Raw genomic sequence first — 14,628 nt, 5'->3', positions numbered from 1 at the left:
GTTTACTTCACTCATTTTCACATGGTAACAAATCCCCTTAATTCATGCTTGGCTCATTGTTTGTTAGAGCATAATTAAAATACATGGTATGTAGTGCTTAGTTAATACAAATGGTATTCCTCAAAATTGGGTGTATGCCAAGTCCAACATCAGTTCGCATCCCCTCCAGGCCTCCACCACACGGCCTAGTTATCTCGGTTCGTTTTTTCTGTCTAGTCTCCTACTACCGCCGCAAATGACTTGCCCCCTACTCAGGTGATGACTTGCTCGCCGTCGTCCTTCCTACCACCAACATGTCCGCTTAGCTCGTGGCACCACTCAAGAGGTGTCACAACCACCGCTACCATGCGCAACCAGATCAAGTCCTGCCTTTGCTCTGGCCGCACAATCCTTCTTCCCCGCATTAATATCTGCTAAATATGTATAATCCAAGCAAATTCATCTTTCACTCATCCTCTGCTCAATATGTTAAGGGCTGGTTGAGGTGTTGATCTCGATTGTTGTGCTCTATCCATTTCTATAAGAAAAGTGTATTATGAAAACATTAATATCTACATTTTAATCATTTTTTAATAGGCATCACCTTAACTAACACCAGAACAGTTAATCTGATAAAAAAAAATTACGAGATTCTCTAACCTAACTATATCATAATATGATCGCTAATATATAAGCCAACTCTTATTGAACGATCACCATGAAGAACAGGAGGAGCCAATCTCTGCTCCGGTCTGGCTTAGGCCGTTGACGGCTGAGCACGGTGGTCTCTCCTTTCCATTCCACCACCTCGTGCCCATGTCATCTTCTTGTTGATCGCTTCAATTCAACACCGCCCCTATTTTATCGTTATTAATCAAATTAATTACTTATATAATTCATCTTCTGCTGCTGCTTTCCCCTCCCATTAACACCCACGACCTGTTCTCGCAAAACGAAAGAAGCCTTCCCCTACTGCCAAACTCGCCAGGGAGATCAACCAAGAGCTCCCCCGTTCGGAGTTCTTGATGCCAAGATCGTAGCGCTGGGGTCACTCAGCCGGCGGCGGGGAGATGTCTCGGGGCGGGAGCTACGGGGAGGTGGGGCAGAGGATCGACTACGTGTTCAAGGTGGTGCTCATCGGCGACTCCGCCGTGGGTAAGTCGCAGCTGCTGGCGCGGTTCGCCCGCAACGAGTTCAGCCTCGACTCCAAGGCCACCATCGGCGTCGAGTTCCAGACGCGCACCCTCCAGATTGACGCGCGCACCGTCAAGGCACAGATCTGGGACACTGCCGGACAGGAAAGGTTGGTAATCAATCGTCACATCCATCGATCCCTTCTTCATCCTCGTAGCTAGGTTCTTTTTTATATCCGCCGAGCACCACAAGATACGAAAAGTGCCTTCTTGATCCAAGAACTGATGGTGTTGCGTCTTGCCGTATGGAGAAAGTACAAGTATGCAATGAAGGATTTGTTTGCTATGTCGATATTATTTATATTGTTTTCTATTATTATTAAAAGTGCCTTCTATTATTATTGATTTCTCATCATCTTTTTAATTGGATCTTGTAAGTTTATCTCTAGTCTATCCCAACTTGTTTAGGACTAAAAGGCTTTGTTGTTATTGTGGTCGATATTATTTATACTTTTTGTTATGCTAATGGTTATGGACAAAGATAGGCATAGCATGTTATTTGCTTCCTTTCGTTAATAAGTGTTTGGAGATGGAGGTGTAGGTTATGCCCAGGATACTGAGGTTTTGTTCCTGGTGATGTGATTGTCTTTGGTTAGTGGTTCTATTTCTTTTCTTTGGAGTAGATATCGACTGCACACAATGCAGATGTGTTAGCAGTTCTCGAACATGATTTGGTTGAATGGTGTGTTCAACTATACAGCTTTTGCTTAGACTTAATGGTTTGGAATTTGGATCACTGCCATTAGCCCTGCAGTATCTCTATCAATGCCTCTATTGTGTCTTTTTCTTACATACATTTTACAAATAGTTCTTACTGTGAGAAATGGTCATGGATTGATGAGACTGTATGTTGGAAAGGATCTATTTGGTTTGCTATGGAATGGTAAATTGATAGCAATGCTGGAAAAGATGTTTATCATTAATTGATTTTCTTGCAATGGATAAAATGATAAATGTTATTGATAAGTAGATTGCACTCATATTGCGTAGTACTGCTGTACTAAATGTACTCTGAATTTTTGATATATCAGAAATGCTATTTTCCCTAGCAAACATATATGAAATAGTAGAATTCGACATTTACCAGATATTACCATTGCCTTTCATTCTTCCTAGTACAAATTACAAAACCATATAATTAAATTAAGAAGCAGGAACAAGATGACTATATAAATAATGAGACCAAACAGCATGGAAACAAGCTAAGAAGGAATTACATGCTCAAATAGTGAAATGTTTCTGTTACTTGATCAAATCAGTTAATTTTCTTGTTACAAAACCATGGAATTGTATGACAGTGAGTTGAGTATAATTATAGATCTAATATCATTAGTGCCTCCATACCTTGTTATCTCCTACATCAAGGAAAATAATAGAGAATATTAGACATACTGCATCTAAGCTGCCTTTCATTTGACATTCTTCTAATATGTTCTCGACAAATTATCACCATGGAAAGGATCAAGGTCCAGTTAGTCAACATTATACTATTCTTTCTGTTTTTCTGAAGGAAAACATTCAGTCAATAACCTCTATTCAAAAAAAGGTTTCTTGCAGATTAGATGCTCCATTTTCGAAAGAAAATTCTTTTTTTTTTTCGCAAATTGGACAAGCAGTGGAAGAAGATGATACATTTAAAAGAGCCTCTGAGTCCGTAAATGAATATTTTACCCAAAAGATTAGTTTTATGTTTGCAGAAGCTGGTAACAGGATGTCTTGCAACAGTAATACCTGTGCGTAATGCTAAATGCAATATTTGTATACTACAACTATTGCTGAAAAGCAACTAGTATAAGAGGATGAATAAAAAATATTCTGTCATGAATGTTTCATGTGCATTCTTTCCATATTGATGTACCTTTCGCATTCATGTTACTATGTTAGGTACATTCATCTTGGTTGGGTTAGGTGTTTGAAAATTGAAAAAACCTAATAAACTAACTTTCAACGCTACCTAGCTTATACCGGCAAGAAAGTCCTTGTCCTCAGAGCAGTGTCAAATTGGGTCTCCTTCAGCGTCAAGAGTCTTATGCGGAAGAAACGTTGGGTAACTTCCTCAAATTCCAGCGTTGACTGCTTCAGCAGCTAGCACATTCCATATGACTTGCCAATGAAGCTTGCCATCAAAACTAAACTAACCAAATAATGAACCGGGGCAAGTATAGTGTAGCTGATATGGGCTAGTTTTTCCAAGTGAGCTATATCTCAGCTCAGCAATGAACCGAACGTACATGTAGTTAATATTACCAAGCAAATATTTTTCAAAGATTAAAATTATTAGAATATGCATAATGGAGATTAAAATTATTTTGCATATGCACCCCTTATCTTACACTATTCATAGTTCACACAGGGATATGTTCTGCACCTTTAGACTTTGAATTTTGAATAAAGACATGATTTAGCACCCAACGTATGCACTATGAGTGGTGTAGATAAGGGCACACGTGCACCTAGGTGCACAAAATACATATCCAAAGATACATCCTCTGGTTTCAATGGAAGACTAGAAACTGAACTTTGTTATTATTCTAGTCCTAATGACTTCTGTCACCTAATAGAGTACTAGTAATATGTCTAGCAATTTATCTCAGATCAAGTCATAGCGATTTTGCTCACGGACATTTTGTTAATCTTTTAAGTGTAAGTGAATGGTATGGAAATAAAGTTATTTCTGTATAGTGACATGAACCCATGACTTACGGTCACTCATTGGAACAAGTCAGAAAGTATTGCAGTTGCATCACAACACCAACATTCAAATATTGTATACTGATATTTTAGCAATATTTGTTGGATGTGCTCCCTCCATTCTTTTTTATTTGATGTTTCAGATCTTTGCATACAAATAAGAAAAAGCACATGATAACCAAAATTCCCTATTAAAGTCGTGTCTCTTGTCACCTAATTGAATTTGTTCGTCTCTTGAACCACCTATCTTCAATATTAGTGACCTATGAACAAAGGTATTGAGTCTTGTAAATTGTAATATGCACTAAGTGAGGTAGGGACACTTTAGGATGTATTAGTTTTATCTGTTCTCAAGATTCTATAGTATCAATGTAAACAAAAGTGACCCATTTTCACTCCTAAAGCATCAGACAGAAAGAGCGAAGGAAGCGTCTCTTAGTTCATCTATGCACTCTCATTGTCTAAACCTTCACACTCCCAATATCTGAACCTTCACTGAATGTGTTAACAGGTACCGAGCAGTAACAAGTGCCTACTACAGAGGTGCTGTTGGAGCTATGTTAGTATATGACATCACCAAGCGCCAGTCCTTTGATCATGTGGCAAGGTGGCTTGAGGAACTACGAGGCCATGCAGATAAGAACATCGTTATCATGCTTATTGGGAACAAATCTGATCTAGGCACACTTCGTGTTGTCCCAACAGAAGATGCGAAGGAGTTTGCTGAGCGTGAAAACCTTTTTTTCATGGAGACCTCTGCTCTTGAGGCCACCAATGTTGAAAATGCGTTCATGTCTGTCCTGACGGAGATTTACCGGATTGTCAGCAAGAAAAATCTTGTTGCCAATGAGGAATCTGATTCTAGTGGAAACTCAAGTTTACTGAAAGGAACAAAGATTGTTGTCCCTGGTCAGGAGGCAGCCCCTCCAGCCAAGGCGTCATGTTGTATGTCCTCCTAAGCATAATATTTGTACCATGTTTCTAGATGTTGGAGTTTCTATTTACTCCTGCCATATCTACACACTGAATAGCTGGATTCTTGGGAGTGAAGATGTGAAGGTCTACATGAACAGTTAACTCATATACATATGTAATTTTCTTGATATCTCTTTTTGGTATCTGATCATGTGGTATTCTACAGTCACTAAGAATTTTTCCTTTTATATATAGTTAGTTCTACCTTTTCAAATTGCCCTGCACAAACATATATACAGTTGATACACTGTACTTGCTCTCGTACTACAGGGAGCTAGTATCAACTTTTATTCTCAGCTGTTGATTGTCAAGTTGTATCAAGAGCAGCGCCAACTGCTTAAATTGTTGTACCAAAAATGACATTTCAGAAGCTCTCTGGAAATTTAATTTTTGATTGCTTGATGTCTGTAGTATGTTGATCCTATATGGATGTTATGTTGCAAGTTTTGTATTTAATATTCTCCCGACCCCAGTAAGTTTAATTATACAAGGCCCTGCCATTAGAATACAGCAGAACAATAGCAAATTGATTCTGGACAGGTTTTCTTGGCTGCTTTGAAGTATGAACAAGCCATGGCCTTCTGCTGTGGATAGAGTAAAAGGGTTTACTTCCCGCTTGCACTCTTGAGCAATCTTCTTAATTATTATTTCTGTGGATCATGTATGAAATTTCTTTTCCAGCGATTTAACTGCTTGATGAATGATTTTGTTGTAGCATCTTAATGTATTCAATTTTAGTATCTTTGCATGATACATTGATACGTGTCTTGAAGAAAATCCTTCTCTGAATGCGGTTGACCCAGAGGACCACTGCATTTCTAATGTACTGCACACTGTATTCAGAAATGGAGCATCAAGGTGAGAAAAATGCAAACCCTTGTCTCCACAACAATTCACGGGTTTGATCTGGCAGCAATGTGAAGAATTTAGTGTCGTGAGCCTAGTAGATGGGTTTGTTTCACTCCTCCCAAAGAGCCGGTCATTTCAAGTCAGATCTTACCATGCCATTATGATAGATCATTGGTTTTTTATGACTATTATACATCCAGCTTTTTGAGAGATTTCAGAATTTCTTCAAACAACTATATCCAGTTATGCAAATTGGGTCGAACTTTCTTCAGAACCAAGAAAATTTTGGTTCATCATGATTGTAGCTTAACTGAGGATTATTTCATCTTATGACATGCTGGAAGGGAAGCTTCTTTTTTATCTAGAACCAAGCTAGTCTAGGGAATCGTCCAAGAAGAGCCCCTTGTTTCTTCCCTCTTTCCCGTAAATGTTCTAGATGCACAAAATCCAAAGCGGGGTTCCCTCCAAAGTTCTGTACGTGGATCTTTCAAGGTAGGCTCCTTACAGAAAGATGCAAGAATATCCTTTGGTCCTGCTGAAAACCTGGAAAGCAATGTCTTAAAAAAATAACAAGTGTCACTTTCTCTTTGCTGGTGTAGAAATAAGAATGATGGTATGTATCGATATGATGTAATGCGGACACACATAACAAGACAACACTGTTCATTCAATATTTCTGCTTGACTTCATCTCTGTGTAGGAGGATAATGAGACTCCGTTTAAAAATGATAAATAAAATATTTTCTTATTTTCTTTAGTGAGTATAACAAATTTGAGTAGTTCTTGAATACAAGGACTGATGTGCTAAGGCATTAAAGATCTAACGACAGAGAAAATGAACCATGGTCTTTGAGTAGCCTATTTTAAATTTTAAGAAGATAACAACTCCGAGTCAATTAACAGTTACAATTTTATCTTGAATTATTTGCAAGTCATAGTTGAACTCCGAAGTCCAGAAATTATAGCTCTCTCGTTTTATTATATGGGACATGGTGTGCCACAAATTTCTTCAGTGATACTGGATTGCTTCTCCTGATCCAAAATTTAAAATATTAAAGGTCATTACTTAAAAGATAGGAAGATTCACTGATTCCATTTTCATCATTCCATGAGGGATCTTGCATCCATCTGCACATCCCAAGAGAAATCCCAGTGGAAGGTTAACAACCTCCATACCTGTTATTGACTTTGCAACCTATACGATATGTGCAGCATTGGATTCTGGTCTCCATATTTTATCGGTGTTTTTATCGAAGAATATAGAAGCTCTCAGCACTTCCAACCCCCGAAGACCACGGACACCATCTGATACAGTGTACTACTACATAACTCGAAGCTACTACACAAGCTGCAACTATTTGATCATGTATTTAATTGATAACTTCTGCAGTTGACCTAATTGTAAACTAATTCCACTAGAAGAAGGCGCACAACAAACTAAGGACACTTTGGGATATGTTGCCTGCATGTCAAGGATGTATCATTGGTTGGCCCTGAAAAGATAATTCTCCGTCATTTGAGAGTGCAGTTTCGACATTAGAAAAGAAGGCGAATTTTTTTTGTTACACTAAAAAAATTAGAGCCATTAATCATGCAAATTAAATGTTGGGTCTACCAGCTATCATATATTGTATTTTTAATTACGTTATCCAACACATTTAGCAGGGTTACAGTTTGTATTTGTATCTATATTTTTGGAAACATGCCACTGTAAAACTAGAATTTCATGTAGCTTGACTCTGCTACCTGAAGAGTGAGTCTACTTGTCGGATTACCTGGCTGAATAATGCACATTGAAAGAAAAAAAAGCCAACACTTTAGCCAAACTTTTGAGTGGATTTGGCAATTCAATCGTGTTTCTTTCTAAGTATTATCGAACAATGCAATCTAACTCGGCACAAACCTTGGCATTGACGGCAGATTTGTAAGTTCCAGATGCTCAAGTTTAGCCTTGCAATGGTGGAGATGAGTTCTATGAACCTCCTGCTGTCCCCATCTGCTTTCTTGTAAATTGTCGGGTTGCAGTCAGCTTTGGAGGTGAAGTATACAAAACAATAATTTGATTTTATTATCATTTCAAATGGATCACCATCATGCAAATACATTCTATGGGAAGCCCGAACATGTAGAAGCTATTTTTCATTTTCAGAAAACCCTATTACATTGGAAGAAATGACATTTTGCTCTTGGCAGCTTCTTAGCATAAGGTCACCACTGAGACAAGGAAAATTGGCAGCATATGAGGTCCTGCCTTCTTAGTAAAACCAGGTACACCATACCAATGAAGAAATCCAGGAGTTACAAGAGAGATTGCTTCGATTCATCCCTAAAGCGGAGCATTAGAAAAAGCAGGATCTAGAATCTACTGCAAGAAGTCGATTTCATCGGCATGGATTGGAAGATGAAGCGATCCAAGAGCGTTCCTAAGCTAAAGAACTCATCGCCTACGAGTCCAACTAAAGGTAAATGATATTTCCCAGCCTAATTGATCAGTTAGGATTAAAGTAACCTTTAACCTCATCTGGTACGGAACTCTTTTTTTAGGGGGGGGGGGGGGGGGGCGGGGGCAAAGTGTGGAATTGCTTTCAAATTGGCTAGAGGCTTTATGTTTGTTCAATGCAAATGAAACATTCTTGATGAAAATTATATGGTAGATGCTAAAAGTCAGTGCCTGATTTTTAGCCTTCTCCCATTCGAGAGAGGAGAGCTGTCCGATCCAAATCGGATGTGTATCATGCCTTCTTCAAGCTCCAGACACCTCCTACAACACCCCTATCTATCGCCTCCCTCCATCGTCTCCGGTGATTTCCTCATCACTGGATCTGTGCCTGCTGCCCTAGCTACGCTAACATCTTCGTTTTGAAGCTCCCTACCCTAGCACCGGCTGTCTGTCACCTAGCTTATGGCCAGCAGTGTCCCCACCGCCTCGTCACTCCACCCCGCGTCCACCTCCTCCTCCGAACCGGCCTACCACCAACCGACCTCACTTGAAAAGCTCACCGGCAGAAGCCTGGAACCCTAACCTCTCCTCGCTGGCGGAATTTGAACGTCACTTGAAGTCTTATGCAATTTCAGACATATGAAGAATAGGAAGCGTGAAATTATATTCCATGAGCTATACCAGATGCAAATAGAGTTATTGTCGGGACAAACATTGGTACTCTTAACATGCAAATTATTGAAGCGATAACTGCAGACCAACGAATTGTTTTCGGCACAATTTAGGAAGGTCAAAGTAAGTGATCTTGTTATTAGAAGTCGAAGTTCGACGGCAGATTTGGACCAGGAGCCACACTACATGCTTGACCCTAGTCAGTGTGTCTTTGGTATTCCAAGGTTGGGAATTTTGTAGCAGCACAGGGATTCGGTATTCTTGGAATGCCAAAGTTAATCCTCGCCGGTTCGTACAACAGCATGCGTGCTGGTCCCTCCTCAAGCTGAGCTTTCTGAAGTGAAACTTGATGCTACTTTCTCCGAGAACTTCAGCTAAGATCAACATGTTTTAACAGTCTTTCGTACCTCGGTTTGTGGTAAGACTTTTATCCCGACTCGTGATTCCTGCTTTCCCATAGGGTAAAATGGGAGATGCTAACTGTCAGACGGCTGAATTTTAAGGCTTATTATAGTCGACGAACCATATCCATCCGATGTCAATCTAATCATTCATAATTGCCTACAACTATTCATCGGCGGTGTCAAATCTCCGTTGACTGTACAAATAGTGCCTACAACAAACAAGATAACATAAGGAATCAAACATTCATAATTACAGAACAACACATCAATATAATATTCATCTCTCAATACTTATCATAGATGTCTAGAACTCTAGATTAGATAATCGGTATCGCACTACGCCGATTATGATTTGGAGGAACTTACTATTCCGATGTCAGTGGGGAAGGATGGAACATTAGGCATAGGGGATCAAGTGGCAATGGGCAACACAGTGTCCAAGCTCCTTTCCATTGTCATCGGACAATCAGTGGCTCAGTGTCGTGCTAGCGTCACTTGTACGGGGCTTGGACGGATAGGATCACAGCCTCACAAAGAGTCACGCCCTCACCACCTCACCGGAGAATGGGCGCAGGGGTGGATGGATGCCAGCATGCCATGCCATGCCGCCACCTGCTACATGTTGTCCAACTCTTCTGGGGAGCACGCTGCAGTTGCACGTGGACCGCTTGTGAGTCGGCAAGCAAATCGGGCCTCACTTCGGGAGCATGTTGCAACGTAGACCGCTCGAGAAGCAAAAGGTTGAATGTCTGAAATGAGCAACTCAAGCCCATAAGAAATAGACTAGACTAGGGCAATAGACACGTACTCTAGGTTCAGCCCACGGACCGAAACGGCCGGCCCTACTTGACCCTAGGGTGGGTCTGCCTCTGATAGTAGGTGGTGATACGAAAAACATCAATAAACAGTCACCAAAATATATTTATTTTCTAGAAGAGAAATACAAGAGGAATCGCTTACATAGGATCTAAGAAAGCAATAGCTAGTGGCCTATCAAAATAAAAGTGGAACCAACCTCACTCTGGTTATTCAAACATGCCCCAAGAACTCCGTTACAAATTGGTGGAAGATCTACTTAAATTATTATCATTGAGTGGTGTCGGATTATATTCGGTGTTCTCTGTGTGCTTCTTCTTTCATATTCTTGTTCGATTAGTAGTGATCGAAGCAAGAAAAGTTAAACCACATTCCTTGTAAAGCATTGCACACTTATGAACTGTTAGTGATCCAGTAAAACACAGCACACCCACCCCCCATTTAGTTACGAGGACCAGGGGAAGATATTTCCGAGTCATGAGGGTCGTTGGATCGACAGATGTACGGCGGAGATCGAACCGCCCGCAACAAATTTGACCGAACAAAAAAGTCATATTTTTCCATTGGCCGCTGCGCACGATCGAGCGGCTTAGATTCCAGATACTCATCTCAGATCCCAGGGCCGTTTGACCTCCGTTTCCATTTTGCCAATATAAACACCGTGCGCTTCCTCTCTCCCTCCCCGTCGATTTCTCACGCACCACCAGCAGCCCCAAGAAACCACCGGGAAGGTCTCGTCGACGCCGCGGCGGAGGCACCATGCCGAGCGACAACCCGGAGCTGCTAGCGCCGCTCGAGCTCCAGGCCGCCGCCGCCCCGCCTCCGGCGGCGGCCAAGAGCAGCGGCAAGATGCAGAAGCTGCTCCGGTCGGCGTTCAAGCGCGGCGACTCGCCCTCGGCGGGCAGCGGGGAGGAGGCGGACCAGCTGAGCCGGTCGGGGTCCGAGTCGTCGTCCTCGGCGAGCAGCAGCCGCCCGCCGTCGGGGAGGCGGGCCAGGCGGCGCGGCGGGGACGGCTCCGTCGACGGCGACCGGTCCAGCCGCGAGAGCTTCGACCTCGACGGTGAGGCGGGCTTCCTTACCTTTTCCCTTGCTTGCTCCGTTTGATCCCTTCTTGGTTTTTGGTGAAAACTGGACTTCTTGTTTCCAAAACAAAGTGAAATTAAACAAATTCTTGGATGAAGGATATCTTGTTGGAAAGATTTCAGAATTAGTTCGATTTTGAAATGAAAACCAACAATCCAATTATGTAAAACAGAATTATAACGTTTTATTTGTAGAGTTTTGTGCTTTTCTTACCTAGTCAACCGCAGGTAGAAAAAATTGTGTAAGTTCCAGTTAAGGGGATTTTTGCGAGCCTACTCATGACATTGTGTAATACTGTCAGATAAACCTCAACGTTCGCGTGAAATCTAATATATCATGAAGTATGTGTAGATTCTCTCTTATAATTGGATTACTGCATTTGAGAAATAAGAATAAGTTGAGCTGTAAATTGTACTTACAGAATGCAAAAATATATTATTACTACTGTTTCTTTCGAAAACTATGCAGCAAGCTGCAGATTCTCTCTGTTAATTGAATTACTGCATTTGCGGAAGTTATGGTTTTCGACTAGAAAAATGAGAAATAAGTTGAACAGTAAAGTGTTTTTACTTTTTTACTAAAAAGAAAATTACGCAACAAGCTATATTTTGTGATTGGTTTGTCGTGGTCCTGTCAGGAATTGGTACTTGCAGAGGCTGTAAATTCCAATTTCACTGAATTCCTTTAGATATAAAATTCTATCACGGCTGATTTGTGTGTTGGAAGGCTATGTACTCACGACAAGGACATTAGATTTGTACCTGGATATTGCCATAATTTCCAATGTATCAGTGACGTAAACAGCTATGACTAAGCAAGTCTTCTTAATTTTCTCTAATCCATACAACAAGAAAGGGTCATGTTCTTGGAAGTTACAAGACATTTTCAATTTCTTGGAACATTATCTTTGCTGGGTTTTCCATTCTCTTCTAATTGTTGTTAAAAGTAGTTTAATTTTCTGCCAAAAGGGTGTGGTTTGATTATTCTACCTGAAAAATGTTAGTTCGAATTTGGATAATTTCTTAAACACCCTTTTAGGTCTTGTACTTCTTGCAAGATTCCTATAAGTGCACAAGAGAAAATTAAAAGAAGTCTTCACTCTGAAGTTCTTATTGTCCCCTGCAGAACTAGTTGGGAATGAGAAAGTCTCTTTCCCACTTGTTGCTTTCTTAGCTCAGAAAGTCCAACAGGCAGATAGTGCTCTGCCTCCTTCTAAGGTTCTAGACCATGAGAACAATACCTTTGGACCCATGGTATCAAATTGGCGGCCTATATCAATTCGGTAGCAGATCTCATTTGTTAATTAGTCCCTTTCTCACAGATAAAATTGTCAATAGGTCATTGCTGGCTTATATCCACTGAAATGAGAATAATATAGTTTGCTTTGTATTCTTACACCTGAGAGTGCAAGCAACGTTGAAGGGGTTCTAAATGTGAGGTCATAAATGGGTTGCCTGATACTAGTTGTAGAAAGAACTGGCATTTTCAGAACATTTTGTTTTGGTGTTAGGTTTCATTTGGACCGTAAAATTTCCTAGAATGGTACCATGACATAGAGGTGTTCCTCTATAATTCCTAGGAAGATAGTTTGCTCTAAACGGCATAGCTTATTGTCACTTTTGAATGTGCACAATCAGACTTCCGTATCTTTGAACCTTTTTAAGTGATACTAACAAGAAAATGGCTTGCAAATTGTAAGCATGTCTTGAGCTTTGTGACCTTCTGAAAGTCAAAGAAACAAACACCAAGATTTCAATTTCACTAGATTAACATGTGGTCATTTTAGTAATTGTTGTTCCTGGATCCAAGGCTTGTTTCATCATTGCATTCTTCTGTTCATTATTTGCACATTTTTTTCTATTTTCGTAGCACAAATAAACTAGGATGCAAATTGACTTCTATAATATTGTCAAGTTGCGGTGGTCAAGAACACAAACACGACTGCTTAACTGAAACTAGTGACATCATATTTACACAATCTCATACTTGCCTTGAAATGAATTAAGGTTCCAAGAACGTCAAGTTGCTGTCTGCGCTGCGCGACGCGAAGATCGGGCACGCATTCGAGCCGTTCCCATGGGAGAAGAAGATGAGGGAGCTGCTCCCAGTGCCGGAGGCGAGCTGCTTCCTCTCCCTGCTGCTGCTGCCCAAGGCGATGGACGGGTCCACCACGCGGTACAACTCTCTGGACGACACCCTCGCCCGCGCCGACGCCTGGCTCCTGTCGTCGCGGGCCTCCGGTGTGCCCATCGTGTTCATGAACGTGCAAGCGGAGGCTCTGCTGACCAAGATCTCCGGCGAGATGGCGCTTTCGACGGTGAACATGGGGTCGCTGTCTGATCTGGCGGGCATGGCGAACGCGAGCCTGTACGGGTTCGAGGACTACCATGGCGTGGACATCGGCGTGGTGCGCGCGGTGCGGCTGTGGTACACGCCGGCGGCCGGCGAGGCGGCGCTGGAGCTGCGTCTGCGGCCCGGGGACACGCGGCTGGGCTTCGCCATCAGCCGCACGGAGGAAGGGTTCATCTACGTGTCGTCGGTGGCGGAGGAAGGCACGCCCGGGGTGGCGTCAGCGCGGACGGGTCTCCTGGAGCTGTACCGCGCGGCGCGTGGGTCGTCGAAGCTGCTCGTGGTGTCGCGCGTCGGCGGCGAGAAGGTGCTCCCCTGGATGGTGTCCACCACCGGCGACGTCAAATGCTTCGACACCGTGTCGCTGAGCCAGAAGCTGTCGCTGCACCGCCACGCGCTGCGCCCCATCACGCTGCACTTCCTCATGTGGGACCGCAAACTCGCCGCCGCGCTCCCCAGGGACGGCGACATCGAGAAGCCGCCGCCGGTGCTCTTGCTGCCGTCACCTCTTATGAGCTCAGAGAAGGCCGACGAAATCGACAGCGGCGGCGAGGGACCAGGGCACAGCAGCAAGGACTCGAGGGACTCCTCCTTCAGATTCCAAAACATCGGCCTACCAGATAGCTGGTTGTGAATTAACGTGTGGCTTATGTGCATGCATGGTGTATAATGCTGCATATTTTCGTCCCCCCCCCCTCCCCCTTTTTTTGCCTCTTTATTTTCCTTAGATGGGAACCGTCGTCCCTGCTGGTAATTAAGAGTACGCATCATAACAAGGAACGTGTGTTGTTAGTTTCTTCTCTTCGTCCATGGCGTCGGCGGTGAGCAGGCGCTTCTCTAGTTTGGTTGTGTGCATCACGTAATACCGAGGCCGAGGAACTAGATCATCATATCTAGATTTAACTATTCGGCATGGAGAAGATGGGAGCACACGGGGAAGACTCCGCGCTCTTTGCTCTCCCACGGCCGGAGCTTGCAGGCTCCACACCCGAAGCTCGCTCTCTGGTCGTTTCTTGCATCCAAGTGGCCCTCACCGGCACATGATTTTGTGCAGTTGGAGAGCAGCCGGCAAAGAAGCTGTGGGTATTATTCGTGTAAGCTTCAACAGCATGACCGCCGCCTCAAAGTTTCAACACCCTGTTTGCCACAGCTTTTCGGTCAGTTCATCCAAAAAAAA

General features: G+C 42.6%; 2 protein-coding genes across 2 annotated transcripts; both read left to right on the top strand.

The window, feature by feature from the left end:
* Positions 1-684: 684 nt before the first annotated feature.
* On the top strand, positions 685-5,248 carry LOC133901802 (ras-related protein RGP1). Its single transcript, XM_062343308.1, has 2 exons — positions 685-1,282; positions 4,375-5,248. The coding sequence occupies exons 1-2, from the start codon at positions 1,050-1,052 to the stop codon at positions 4,820-4,822; spliced, it is 681 nt and encodes a 226-aa protein (XP_062199292.1). The 5' UTR covers positions 685-1,049; the 3' UTR covers positions 4,823-5,248.
* Positions 5,249-10,611: 5,363 nt separating this feature from the next.
* LOC133902479 (uncharacterized) lies at positions 10,612-14,254 on the top strand. Its single transcript, XM_062344076.1, has 2 exons — positions 10,612-11,079; positions 13,109-14,254. Exons 1-2 carry the CDS (start codon positions 10,779-10,781, stop codon positions 14,083-14,085), a joined length of 1,278 nt encoding a protein of 425 aa, XP_062200060.1. The 5' UTR covers positions 10,612-10,778; the 3' UTR covers positions 14,086-14,254.
* The last annotated feature ends 374 nt before the right edge of the window (positions 14,255-14,628 follow it).

The sequence above is a fragment of the Phragmites australis genome, chromosome 20, assembly GCF_958298935.1.
Source record: "Phragmites australis chromosome 20, lpPhrAust1.1, whole genome shotgun sequence".
NCBI lineage: Eukaryota > Viridiplantae > Streptophyta > Magnoliopsida > Poales > Poaceae > Phragmites > Phragmites australis.
Note: the sequence above shows the minus strand (reverse complement) of the source record. Positions and strands in the feature narration are given on the sequence as shown.